The sequence below is a fragment of the Geotrypetes seraphini genome, chromosome 5, assembly GCF_902459505.1.
Source record: "Geotrypetes seraphini chromosome 5, aGeoSer1.1, whole genome shotgun sequence".
Lineage (NCBI taxonomy): Eukaryota > Metazoa > Chordata > Amphibia > Gymnophiona > Dermophiidae > Geotrypetes > Geotrypetes seraphini.
The window spans coordinates 181,386,055-181,401,044 of NC_047088.1; the positions used below are offsets into that span (position 1 = coordinate 181,386,055).

General features: G+C 41.8%; 1 protein-coding gene across 1 annotated transcript in view; it reads left to right on the forward strand.

Annotated features, from left to right (window-relative positions):
• Positions 1-8,914: 8,914 nt before the first annotated feature.
• Positions 8,915-14,990, forward strand: part of STAT4 (signal transducer and activator of transcription 4) — a 134,592-nt gene continuing 128,516 nt past the window's right edge. Inside the window, 2 exon segments of the mRNA XM_033945797.1 lie at positions 8,915-9,042; positions 14,651-14,795. Coding sequence (XP_033801688.1) covers positions 8,915-9,042; positions 14,651-14,795 — 273 coding nt within the window.

Sequence of the window (14,990 nt, forward strand, 5' to 3'; positions counted from 1 at the left end):
CATACACCTGTTTAGCTGAGCTGTAGCCCTCGTGCTGCTGATGATTAGTTTGGGATCTGGTTCATGCCATGAATAGGTCTTTATATATCACCCTGAAACACTTTTGAAAATATTCTTTGAAAACTCTTAAAAAATTATTGAGTGTGAATGAAGAAGTATTGATTTAAATGTACACGGAGTTTTTTTATAAACCAATGATGATGTGAATAGACTCGGGTACTTGTGTAGTCCCGGCCTCTCACACTTGAGGTTTATTTTTCTCCGTTGTTTTATAATTTCTTATATTGATGGTGTGATGTTAATGAATGTTTCATGTTAACGTGGTATGAATGGTCCTAGGCTATCATAGCAGTATCCTCAATGCGTTTTTACATTTAATACTAATAGTGGTAATAGTAATTCTAAATATCTAAGCAAACTAACCAGCAACCACATCAATGTTTCGCTAGAAAGAAAGTAACCTGAAAGAGCCTAAAGGTCTGGAATCAAAGACCACTGACAAACTCTAGAAGGCTTTCTGTGCATTCTAGTAGGCAGTGCAGACACCAGACATTTCTGCAACTGAGCCAGATATTAAAAAGTACATCTTCCCCCTCCTTGACAAGCTAGTGGTTGCTCCTGCCAAGAACTGCCCTTTTCTGTCCCCTTACTCCTTGCCCGACATCCCCCTTTTTCTCCCTCACAAATTTTTTCCACATAGATGTGAAGAACCGTTCTGTTAATTGGTGCCTCCTCACTCCGTTGCAGAATGGGAGGTGCCAATTCTATCATGGCACCAGGGCACTCTGATGTCATTATAGAAGTGGGCATGCACATACCCCTGAAGCAGGCAGTTTCCCTATTTTCTTCTTATCCCCAGCAGACTCTTCCCCCTCCCCCTGATATTTAGCCAGTGGTGGTCTGCATTTATTTAAACACTGGTCTTCACTAGATAAATTATCCCTTGATATTCAGTGCCAGAGTTATGCAGTCCCACCTGAATATTGGGCTGACTTCCTAACCTTTTTATAAATAAACAAACCAAATAATGCCACTCCTATGCCCTCTCCCGCCCCTACCCCCCATGTCTAGATAGGCCTTCTCGGGCTTACTTGAATACCTTGTGGTCCAGTGTGAGGGGGGTCATTGGGGGAGGAACGCAGACCTGCCTCTTGTCAGTACCACTGTAAAATAACTGCCGCAACCTTTTGCAGCAGCTTGGGGTACTACTGCAAGGTGCCTCAAGAGGTTGTGGTAGCATTTTACAGAGGCACCAGTAAGGGGTAGGAGTGAGGGGACTATGCTCCTGTCCCCAACGACCCCCCCTTCCCCCCACTGGCCACCAATTATTGAGGTAGGCCCGAGAGGCCTACCTATACTTGGAATGGAGACATTGCCACTGGCTGAGGGAGGGGACATTATTGGGAAGGTGAAAGAGGTTCTTGGGAGCTCATTTAAAATAAGAAAGAAGAACAATAAAGCTTTTGCGGGTCCTGGCCCAATATTGAGCTCTCCTAAATTCACCCATTTAATTTAAGTGGGCCTCAGCTGAATATCGCAAGCACCCACATAAGCCCCGGCTCATCCCCAGCACTGCCCCTGACTGACCCAGATTTTTTTGGTCTGGTCAGAGTCGATATTCCACCTGTGTGTTTATGTCCCCTGGTGTCCCTAACCCACCCACTTCACTGCACCCAAAAAAGGAGACAATAGATAGGCAATGATTTTGCACACCACCTCCTTTGCACACTGTGAGGTCACAGTGTTTGCACAGACTGTTCCAAGTGGCCGGACCAATGTTATGGAATTCAATCCCAGATTCCATTTGTCTAATTTCCGACTTCCTGGTATTTGGGAAAAGCTTGAATCAAAAGAATATATAAGAATAGCCTTACTGGGTCAGACCAATGGCCCATAAAGCCCAGTAGCCCATTCTCATGGTGGCCAATCCAGGTCACTAGTACCTGGCCAAAACCCAAGGAGTAGCAATATTCCATGCTACCGATCCAGGCATATTTTTTCTGACTAGCTTTTCCAAATGCAAGTAATGTATAAAGTAGTAGCTATATGGTACTAATTGCTTTATGGATTGGTTTTGGGTTATAGGCTGTCTGTTTTTTTTATTGTGTATTATGTTTTGTTTTAATTGTATGCTGCTGTTATCCGCATAGATGTTTTGATATGTGGGCTATAAGCGTTTTAAAATAAATAAAAATCCCTGCCAATACCTATGTCCTTTTTGCCTTGTCTGAAGCCAGGACCAAGCACTTCATCATTGCTGCAAGCCTGAAAGCTATTGAAATGGTGTACATTTAGTTACGGTAAACATTTTTCTGCTCCTGGAAGGCCCACAATCTAGGTTTATACCCGAGGCAATGGAGAGCTAATTGACTTGCCCAAGATCACAAGACGCTATAGTGGGATTTGAAAACTGGGCACTCAAGGTTCTCAGGCCATTAAATATTGGCTCTTATCCCCACAGCCGGAAACATAACGTCCTTTCCTGTAGCCAGACAGTGCCTCTCAAACTTGGAATCGCAAAGACCAAAGACAAGTTTTCTTTCACTGCAGCAAGTGCCAGCGAGGGCCTCCGTCACCATGGTCAAAAATAGCACCACTTTCCCCACAGTGCTCACACATGATAATGATGCCAGCACCTGTCCCCTTTCCTGTGGTTGTTTATAATCTCATCAATGTAAGTGCCACACGAGGCAGGGCAGCCTGAAGGAAGTGCTGACCACACTAAGGTGCTGAAAAAGGTGCAAGAGTCTTGAAAGCCACTGAGCCATGTCCTAGATACATCTGCTGAAAATGTATTGTGAATAAAATGTAAAATCCCAGAATTATGAGCCAGTTTGTGTGTGTGCATGTTTTCATGGAATATGTGAATCTGTTTTCATGGAATATGTGAAAAGGTTGTATCGTGCAATGGTACGGCCGCATCTGGAGTACTGTGTCCAGTACTGGTCGCCGTACCTCAAGAAAGACATGGCGGTACTTGAGGGAGTACAAAGAAGGGCAACCAAACTGATAAAGGGAATGGAAAATCTCCCATATACTGACAGATTGAAGCAGTTGGGACTTTTCTCCCTGGAAAAGCGAAGACTTAGAGGAGACATGATAGAAACCTTCAAGATCCTGAAGGGCATAGAAAAAGTAGACAGGGGCAGATTTTTCAAATTAAGGGGCACCACAAGCACAAGGGGGCATTGGGAGAAATTGAAAGGGGACAGGTTTAGAACAAACGCTAGGAAGTTCTTTTTCACTCAGAGGGTGGTGGACACATGGAACGCGCTTCCAGAGGCTGTTGTAGACAAGAAAACATTAAATGGTTTCAAAGAAGGTTTGGATAGATTCCTAGAAGAAAAAGGGATTGGGGGGTATAGATAGGTATAGACCATTGCTCAGGCAATGGGCCTGATGGGCCGCCGCGGGAGCGGACCGCTGAGCAGGATGTACCTATGGTCTGCCTCAGCGGAGGCAACTTCTTATGTTCTTATGTTTTTACTGTATATTATCAATTAGATCTAATCTAATCTCGTATTTTTGAGCCGCGCTATGCCTAAATAGGTTAAAGGCGACTTACAATATAAGGAATTACAGAATGTATATACTACATTATAGCAGTCTGAGGAGGGCAGAGTCATGAATGGAGTAACGGGGAAGGAAGAATAGAGGTTCCATGACTGTACTGGTATGGGATTTAGTGACTTTAGGTATTTTGAGTTATTTGTCTGTGGCGTGTATGCTTTCAAAGAAGAGAGATTTTAATTTTTTTCAGAATCTGTATTTAACCCCTTTGGAAGATGGATAGAGTAATTGAAGCGATTCTAGTTTTCTGGTTGATGTTGACCAGGAATTGATGAATAAGTTTTTTGCATATAGGATTTGGAACATCATACTGTACATGATAGTTTGAAGGTGATACAAGTTTTGACAGGTAGTCAGTGTAAGTTCATATAGTAAAGTGAGATGGAGTCAAATTGTATTAGTTTGAATAATAGTCTGATTGCAGTGTTTTGAATCATCTTTAGTTTGTTCAGGAGAGTAGAGTTTAGACCCACATAGAGGGAGTCGCAGTAATCTGCAGCAATGCAGCTTCCTGGATGTGCATCAATATGCTTTTCGTAAGGCTCATAGCGTCGTTAATGGCCACTTTAAAAGAACTTAAGGGTGGTTTTGATCGAGGAGTTAAATATCTGATTTTTTTTTTTAATATTTGTGCTGCTTGCGATACCTTGAATCATGTTATTTCGCTAAAAAGGCTGGCTTTGGACTTGGAGGGACAGTGTTAGATTGGTTTGAATCATTTCTGAAACACACGAAGCATGTGTGGGAGTAATTTTTCAAAATGCAGGGAAGTGTATACAGGGGTTCCGCAAGGCTCTGCATTGTCTGCGATTTTATTTAGCCTGTATTTACTTCCCTTCTGCAAATTGATGAAACAACGTTTCGACTTTATGCTGATGATATACAGGGTGTTTTTTAACTACTGAAAAATCATTGTCACAAGCTGAGTTTAGGTTGAAGCTAATTAGGAGCTGGATGACTATAAATGGATTGATATTAAACATTTTGAAGATGAAAATTATGTTGGTGTCAACAAGTGGGGGAAGCATCTGCTGCCATTACTGTGTTACATCGATGCATTTTTCTGATAAGGTGTCCTATTTAGGGATCATATTGGACCCTCAGCTTACTTTTTGACCACATATACAGAATGTTATTAAGAAAACTTACTTTAAATTACGAATGTTAAGTCAGCTTCAACTGTATTTGTCTAAGGGCTCCTTTTACTAAGGTGCGCTAGCGTTTTTAGTGTGCACTACATTCCGGTTGGCCCAGGCGCCTAAGGCCCCTCCTGTGGGCAGGGTTTGAGGTACCTGGGCCAATAAGGTACCTCAAACCCTAAGGCCTGCCATTCTGCGGATGGTGGGCCTGCCAGATGGACGGGCTTGGAACCCATCCGTCTGTCCAACTTTCTTAAGGTAAAGGAGGGGTGTCGCAGGTAGAGATGGGGTGTCGCAGGGATGGCAGGGGGTCTTGCGGGTCGTCAGGGGGTGGGGGTGTTCGGGAGGGTGATCGGGGGTTAGGGGCAGTCAGGGGGATGCATCAGGGCAGGCAGGCCTGGGATCCCTCCTGCCTATATCTTAGTGGGGGTAGGGGGCAAGGGGGTCGCTGGGGCAGGAGGAGTTGGGCTCCCTCCTGCCCCAGCCGATCACGGGGCTGCATCGGTGCAGGAGGAGTTGAGCTCCCTCCTGCCCGATCTTGTCGGGGGGTGATGGATCGCAGCAGGAGAGATTGGCGATCCCAAGTGCCGCTGTTGATGGTACTTTGGGATTGTTATCACGGCAGGGTAGATGAGCCATCTCTCCTGCCGTGATTGTTGCTGTGGAGGGGTGGATTCTGTAACCTGTGTTCTTTTTGACAGACACCGGTTACAGAATCCAGCTTTTAGGCGAAGGACTGGCTCCTCCTTTGCCTAAAGGCTCTTGTGTTGGGCGTTTGGGACTTAGGATTTTTTTTGGTTGATTATATGTTGCTAGTGTAGACGTAGTAGTGGTCTGGGCGTTTAAACTGCTGAACGTAGAGGCAGGCCATTATTTAAAAAAAAACTCCTGTTGGAAGTTTTTTTTTTGAGAATGTACATTTTCCCTGCTTTTACTTTCTGCGTTTAGGGCCTAGGCCAAAAGGGGACTTAGAAGTTTTTTTTTAATTATGCCCCTCTAGGTGTCTCTGGGCAGTTGTCAAGTATATGGTCTCATTTCTTTTTTGTGTTCAGGGCCAGACATTACATTACATTACAATGTACTTGTTAACCACATTACCAAAAGTTCTATGCGATTTACAAAAAATTATTAATTATAAAAAAACATAATTTAATCACATCAATAATGTTTTGCTCTCCTTCAATATTTTTGTAATCAAGACTTTTATGATAACTAGACTAGACATGTGATCAATAGGTCTGAAATGTGTATTTATATACCATTTATAGCCTAAGGGGCTCATAATCGAAAGAGAAAAATGTCCAAAAACCGGCCTAAGTCGACACTTGGACGATCATAAATGAAAGATGTCCAAGTGCTGATAATCGAAACGTGTTTTGGACGTCTTTACAAACGACCTAGGCCTTCCGAGTGCCACTGTAACGACCAGAGCAAAACAGGGCGTTTCAGGAGGAGTGTCGAGGGCGGGATTTGGGTAGGATGTGGGCCGTGCTTGACTTAGGTGTCCTTTTATCAAGCTGCGGTAGGGGTTTAATGTGCTTAATACCGCTCATTAAACCGCCTGCCGTGATAGCCGCTAACGCTAATTGAGCAGGCAGTTTTTTTGCCAGCCGCGGGGGTTAGTGGGTGATGAAATGTCCGACGCGCTAACCCTTTCTAGCGCGGCTTGATAAAAGGAGCCCTTAGTCGTACTCAATGTATAACTGAAAATTTTACAACAGAGCCTAGACGGAACTTGTGCGTTGTGACTTAGGCCATTTAAAACATGGACTAAGTCACAAAAACCTATATAAAGTGACCAGATAAGCACTGAAAATACATAGTACAGACCCCTACACACTACCCCAGTGATCACCGACACCTCCCCCAACCTCATAAAAATCGTAATCATAACTTTAAATATCTGCCTCAAGAACATCAGCACCCGGCAGCCTGTCATAGGAAAGCCTAGTAGAGCTGCACAGAGGCGGCTTAAGTCGTCTTGGGGGTGGGTTAGGGACCCATGGAGAGGAGGACCCAGGCCTATAAGTCACTGTAATCACTGCATTCATGATGAAACATGTGGACCCCCCAAAAAAACCTCAAAACCCTTTTGTACTGCCATATAAGTGGCTCCTGCAGCTTAAGGGCTATTGGTGTTGTAGATAGTACATTTTAGGGGTGTTTTGGGGGGGCTCACCATGACCTATAATGGAGCTGTAGTGAGATGTTTATGGGGATTTTGTGAAGTTCACAGCAGTGCCCTGTAAGGTACCCCACTATTCAGGTGCCATGTTTGGGTGTCCAGTCCATCACTTTGCTGGCCCCTCCCACGTCCAACAGGGCTTATTCTAGGCGTTTTTGACTTGAACGAATATTTGGACAAAAATGTGGTATAAAGATGGACGATTTAGCAGCTTGGATGATCAGACAGCTGGACGTATAGTTAGACGATTTTTGAAAAAAATATATATTTTGGGTGTATTTTTTTAAAATATGTCCTAAGCTGTATTTGACTTTGGACGACTTGCGACTTAGGCGAAAACGAACTTAGACATTTCTTTTGATTATGCCCCCATAAGTGTTTACATTCAGGTACTCAAGCATTTTTCCCCATCTGTCCTGGTGGGCTCATAATCTATCTAATGTACCTGGGGCAATGGGGAATTAAATGACTTGCCCAGGGTCATAAGGCTCAGTGTGGGATTTGAACCCACAACCTCAGGCTAACCACTGTGCCACATACTCCCCACAGAATGAAAGAACTTACTGCTTATAAGAGCGTATTCCATAAATCATTCTCTTCCCAGAATTTGAACTGTTTCTTTTGACGGAGTAAATTATGGTATATAAATATGTTGACATGAATTTTCCCTGAAGCACTTGTTTTAGTGACAAAATAGTTAAAGATCTGCATTTTGAAGACTGAGTTGCAACTTTAGTTATTTCAAAGATCATTTCAGATAAGTTTCTAAAATTCACATTTTTAAATTATTTTGTTATGATTTGGGATCTTACTTTGGACTCAATGATATGAAATTAAACAATAAGTGTCAAGAAAAGTGTGGAATATGCAAATTTCATGGCTCCACATCATTCTCTTGGTTGGACTGATAACTTTTCAGTATATTGCAAGTATATTTTATGTGGTATTTTGTGACCAATGATTGATCTTTTGGAGAATCTTTTGATCCATGTTGACAGCATTTCTGAGGTATTTTTCCCCGCATTGTTTATTGGTCTACTATCAGAGTCCAGGTATAACCTGTGAGGTAGAATTATTTGCTATAGCAGTTTTTGTGTGGTTAATATAAATAAATATGTGTTTGAGAAGTAATATGCAATTTGTTAACACTTCAGCAAGTTTAACTGTGATAAACGTATTTGGACAGCATTTCTGAGGTATTTTTCCCCCGCATTGTTTATTGGTCTACTATCAGGGTCCAGGTATAACCTGTGAGGTAGAATTATTTGCTATAGCAGTTTTTGTGTGGTTAATATAAATAAATATGTGTTTGAGAAGTAATATGCAATTTGTTAACACTTCAGCAAGTTTAACTGTGATAAACGTATTTGGACAGCATTTCTGAGGTATTTTTCCCCCGCATTGTTTATTGGTCTACTATCAGGGTCCAGGTATAACCTGTGAGGTAGAATTATTTGCTATAGCAGTTTTTGTGTGGTTAATATAAATAAATATGTGTTTGAGAAGTAATATGCAATTTGTTAACACTTCAGCAAGTTTAACTGTGATAAACGTATTTGGACTATATAGCATTGGAGTTAAATTTGAACAACCTCTGTTATAGTATTGGTGAGGACTCTATAACACTTAGGGCTCCTTTTACTAAGCTGCGCTAGCGGTTTTAGTGTGCGCACTACACGCTAATGCCTCCATAGAGCTGGCGTTAGTATTTTCCACGTAGCATGGGGATTAGCGCGTGCTAAAAACATTAGCGCAGCTTAGTAAAAGGAGCCCCAAACTGTGCTTGGACTAATTCAGGGGTAGGCAATTCCAGTCCTCGAGAGCCGGAGCCAGATCAGGTTTTCAGGATATCCACAATAAATATGCATGAGATAGATTTGCATCTCAAGGAAGCAGTGCATGCAAATCCATCTCATACATATTCATTGTGGATATCCTGAAAACCTGACCTGGCTCCGGCTCTCAAGGCCTACCCCCGGACTAATTGATTAATATTATTTTTTCCTATTCATTTTTCAGCATGTCTCAGTGGAGTCAAGTCCAGCAACTAGACATCAAGTTTCTAGAGCAAGTGGACCACTTTTATGATGACACTTTCCCTATGGAGGTCAGACATCTGCTGGCTCAGTGGATAGAAGGCCAAGACTGGTATGTCCATTTTAATTTTTCAATGTATGTGGATCTTTTTTTATAGTGAAATTATGTTTCCAAATGCAGACCTGAGTTTACTTAGGGCCCCTTTTATCAAGCCGTGCAAGAGGTTTAAAGCACGGGCTGGTGAAGTAAGTGCTCCAACACTCATACGAATTCAATGAGCATCGGAGCTAAAAACATCTAGCACAACTTGATAAAAGGGGCCTTTAGTAAACTCAGTTCTGCATTTGGAAATATAATTTCACTATAAATAAAAACACAAGGATGGAAACTGTTAAAGAATGGAAACATTAACTAATCAGTTAAAACCATGCTGGAAATAGATGATATAAAATTAGTTTCATAGCGTTCCACCCCAAAGTATCAGGGAAAAACACTGAAGAAGAGGCTACCATTGAAAGTGCAAATCAGCAAACAATTTTACATTTCACCATTCTTCACCTTGTGTCAGTTAACAAAATCCTCATTATGGATCTATGAAATCTTTGCAAAATGAATAGTGTAAATGAGTAATTCACAGCTTAACTATCAGGGACTGCCTGATCAATCTGATTTTAAGGAGACCGCAAATGAATATGCATGAGATATATTTGCACAACTCTCTCATGCATATTCATTAGGGATATCCTGAAAACTCAACTGGCTAGGTGGTCCCCCAGGACAGGGTTAAGAACCGCTGTGCTAGAGATGGTTTACGAGCATAATTCGTTCCAGGAGCATGCTCGTAATCCAAAGTACTCGTATATCAAAGCACATGTCCCCATAGGCCATAATGGCAACGCTGACAATTAGTTCCAGAACCCAAAAGATGCTGAGGAAATGGCGAGGGGTGGCCCTGAGATGTGTACCTGTCGGGTGCTGAGTGCTGCAGCGCCGTCTCCTCCGTCTGCCAGCCACTGGAGAACCCCGCAGTACCACTTCGGGGGGGATGCCTCTTTTGTCCACCAGCCGCTGAAGAACCCCTGAGCCCACACAGCACCACTTCGGGGGATTCCTCTGCCGTCCGCCAGCCAGCCTTCCACGCTGGGTGCCTTCCGCATGTTGGAGAGCCTATGAGAGCCCACGCAGCCGAGTGCCGTCCCACCTGCACATTGTGTGGGACGGCACTCGGCTGCGTAGGCTCAGATAGAGGCTCTCCAACACGCGGAAGGCACCCGGTGTGGAAGGCTGGCTGGCGGACGGAAGAGGAATCCCTCTGAAGTGGCGCTTCCTGCAGTGTAAGTGCTCGTTTATCGGGGCAGTGCTCGGTTTGCAAGACGAAAGTTTGCTGAGTGTTTTGCTCGTCTTGGAAAACACTCGCACACCACGTTACTCGCAAACCAAGGTTCCACTGTACTTGCATACATACACTGGAGACAGGACGGAAGGAATTTAATAAATGACACTGAAAAATTTTAATGCTCAGTGGTACTCTGTAAAGGGAGCATGCCCTTTCTAGAATAGCATTTGTTGCAGATCTGCTGCTTTATCTTTTGGGTGCCATACTTACACCTGCTTAGGCACATTTCAGGTGAATTCTGTAATTTGCATGCAACCTTTGAAATGCTCCAACACACTCCTAGCCACGCCCCTTTTCAGATATGTACTATGAGAGTTAGGCACCGAGCCTTATAGTTTAGTGCACAGCCAGTTCCACATGCAATTGATGCCAATTAACTGTAATACTTGGTTGTTAGTGACCGACTGCTAGTTAAAAGCTTGTTGATTAATAAAGTTGTGTGCACAGCACAACTTTAACATGTGCCCAAGTTTCAGTATCTTGTTCGGGTCAAGATGATTACCGATTTCAAAATATAAGGGCTCCTTTTACAAAGCCGCGTTAGCGGCTTTAGCGCGCGTGACTGAAAAACTATCACCTGCTTAAGAGGAGGCGGTAGCGGCTAGTGTGGCCGGCGGTTTAGCACGCGCTATTATGCATGTTAAACCGCTAATGCGCCTTTGTAAAAGGAGCCCTAAATTCAGAGACTCACAATATATACAATATGAATTATTGTCTCCAAGTACATACCAATAAGTACTTTAACCCAGCTTTAGATCATATCTTCAGAGCCTCCGCACCACCGCTCAACACATTTTCAAAGCGGTTAAGATTTACGTGCACAATCATCATTGGCTCAATTTTTTGTGTTTGTATAAATAACATTAATAGTTTTAAATTCTCAAAAATCTTTAAATAGATGTATATATTTATATGAATTAAAAAAATCAACTTAGCTCAAATTATGTTTTCATAAGCTCAACCCAGGAGGACTCGACCCAACATGTTTCGCAAATAGTTTTGTCAACATGTTTCGCAAATAGTTTTGCCACCAGAGTTATCCGCCTCATTAAAAGTTTTCACAAGACTCCAGGGGGATATGTATAAATTGGGCAGACTGGATGGACCATTCGGGTCTTTATCTGCCGTCATCTACTATGTTACTATGTTACTAATATATCACATATATTCATTAGGATTATCCAAAAAATCAACTGGCCAGTCGGCTCTTGAGGGCTATGTTCAGATTCACCGCTCTAAAGAGTCTAACCCACTCAGCCTAATAAATTATATAAATACTCTGTAGAAGTGGAAACAGCATATTCCTTAATTTATTTGGATCTAGTGTATGATAAAATTCCTGTTTTTAAAGCACTGTTTTCAGGAAAGAAAATGACTTGTATCATGGTCCTGTTTGTTTGTCTGGGGTACTTTTTGTCTCTGTGTATGGGTGAGATCTGTTCAGTATATACAACATGTGATGTATGCACTGACTAGGGCTAGTAGATGGCATGTCATTGTATTCACAGAGCAACGGGCCACTACCAATACACCCGGAGATGCAATTATCTTGGCCAGATAAAGGGAAACCTATTTACCAGGATGGAAGGAGAAGCTTATGGGGAGGGAGTTAAATGATTAAGAACATAAAAATAGCCTTACTGGGTCAGACCAATGGTCCATCAAGCCCAGTAGCCCGTTCTCACGGTGGCCAATCCAGGTCCCTAATATCTGGCCAAAACCCAAGGAGTAGCAACATTCCATGGTACTGATCCAGAGTAAGCAGTGGCTTCCCCCATGTCTTTCTCAATAACAGACTATGGACTTTTCCTCCAGGAACTTGTCCAAACCTTTCTTAAAACCAGCTACGCTATCCACTCTTGCCACAACCTCTGGCAATGTGTTCCAGAGCTTAACTATTCTCTGAGTGAAAAAATATTTCCTGTTATTGGTTTAAAAGTATTTCTCTGTAACTTCATCGAGTGTTCCCTAGAAATTAATAATAAACTTGACAAAATCAGTGATTGGCTCCAAATAAATAAACTTTCCCTTAACATCAATAAATCCTGTGGTATACTCTTCCCAATCAGGAACAACGAAACAATAACCAGAAAAATCTTCATTAAATCCTGCTCAGTAAAAACTGAATCAAAAATAAAACTTCTCGGAGTAACCATAGACAAAGACTTAACCTTCCATGACCAGATAAGATCTGTAGTAAAAACTTGTTTTTACAAACTTAGGCTCATCCACTCTTTAACTTCAATCCTTGAAACTAAAGCAATCATAACCCTCGTGCACTCACTGGTTATCTCCTATTTAGACTACTGTAACTCCCTATATAATGGACTCCCACAAAAAGAACTACGTCGTTTGCAGCTCATACAAAATACAGCAATCAAACTTATACATAAAGTAGGGAAATATGATCATGTTACTCCTCTCCTGAAAAAAGCCCATTGGTTACCCATCACTCACCATATCACTTATAAAACCTTAATGCTGGTTTTCAAAATCAAACTCTCACGTCTTCCATCTCTTCTCGACAAACTTATCATCCCTCTCTATCCTTCTCAGACCCTAAGATCAGCAGATCAAAACTTACTGGCTGTTCCTTCCATCAAAGAATTCTACTACACTAGGAAAATTAACTTCTCTGTAGTTGCTCCAACCTTATGGAACGCCATGCCACCTCAAATCCGTCATGAAAATCTTCTTGTTAAATTTAAGATCAAACTAAAAACATTCCTGTTTCAAGATGCATATCATAACCTCTAAATACCTTCTCTCCCTAAACCAGTAAAATCATCTCAACCGCTTTTACAAAGCGACCCTATCCTGATGTCATATCCCCTCTCCTCCATTTCTTTTAAATTTTGTTTCAATAATGTACTTAGTGACCCTTCCTTTCCCTTATTACCCTCAAATTCATGTAAGTTCTTGTTTATCGTCTTTTCAATGTTCACGCCCCCCTCATATATATACAATTACTATTTTACCTTTTATTTTATTTTTTTTAGCATTGTAAACCGGCCAGATACATGTTGATGGTCGGTATATTAAACACAATAAAACTTGAAACTTGAACTTAACTTGATTTTTGACGGAGTGAAAAATTGATCCACTTGTACCCGTTCAGCTCCACTCAGGATTTTGTAGACTTCAATCTTATCTCCCCGCAGCCATCTCTCTTCCAAGCTGAAGAGCTCAAACCTTTTTAGTCTTTCCTTATACGAGATGAGTTCCATCCCCTTTATCATCATATTATTAAGCAGCTGCCACTATTATATGTAGGTATGGTGACAAGAATCTCCTATAGGGACTATACTCACCATACAGGAATGCCAGCACCACTGTAGTTTCTCTAGAAATCAAACCTTTTTTTACTTGTTAAATCTTATATCCCTAGATTCTATATATGTTGGCCCAAATTGGGTGCCGATCCATGATGTGTAGCCAATTAGTACTAATAGTTGGGTGCTAATTGGCACAATTTGGGCTTGTATGCACAAATCCCTTTGTACATAACCCAAAAGAGGGTGAGGCCATGGGAGATGCATGGGCGGGTCAGGGGCATTCCCAAAATTTGCATGCAGTATTATAAAATGCTGGAGATGCATGCTCAATTAGATAGTGGGAATTACACCTGGTGCCTAAGTTGGCACTCAGTGCTATTCTATCATGGGTGCTCATTTTTGAGTGCCCATTAAAGAATCACATTGAGCGTTGATTTTTTTTAGCATCATTTACTGAATCTAGCCCATATTGTACTATTAAATGTTTTCATATTCACAGAACACCAGCGAAATGATTACTTCATTGTGCATATGGGCCAAAAAATATAATCACTTGAAACTAGGGGTTCCTTTTACGAAACCGCTTTAATGCACGCGACTTTTAATCACGCGCTAACCCCCGCGCTAGCCAGAAAACTACCGCCTGCTCAAGAGGAGGCGGTAGTGGCTAGCGCGGCCGGCGGTTTAGCGCTCGCTATTATGCGTGTCAAACCGCTAACGTGGCTTCGTAAAAGGAGCCCTAGAAGATACAGGAAAAGTCTTGGAAATGGACATGGAAGTTAGTAGTAGTATTGCTACTGAAGAGTTGCTGACTTTGGCGTATTAAGGTTGGCAGCAGATGGAAATATAAAAGACCTCTTTTTCGTCCTCTCACTCAACTCCTACATCATTTTCCACTGAAACTCTGCCAGAGCTGGTAACTCATATATAACTTAGCTCTTAAGGAATTTTCCAGTTTTAAACACATTTACTTCCGTGGTTCAAAGTATAACATTTACTTAAAGGTTATTTTGACTAAGTGTTCATTATGCTTTTTTGGATTTGGTAGGGATGCAGCTTCAAACAATGAAACCATGGCAACAATTCTACTCCAAAACTTATTAATACAGCTTGATGAGCAATTAGACCGTGTTTCACAAGAGAAGAATTTTCTGTTGAGACACAACCTGAAAAGAATAAAGCAACTTCTTCAGGTATGAAAACAACCTTGGCTCTGATAGGTGAGCAATTGGGTATTCGTGTCACTTATGAATTCTTTCATGAATCTGTGGTAAAAATAGGCCTTTAAGTGTGTCTTTCCATGCACCAGCCTCAAAAAATAATAATAATAATAATAATAATAATAGTTTATTTTTATATACCGCCATACCCATGCGAGTTCAAGGCGG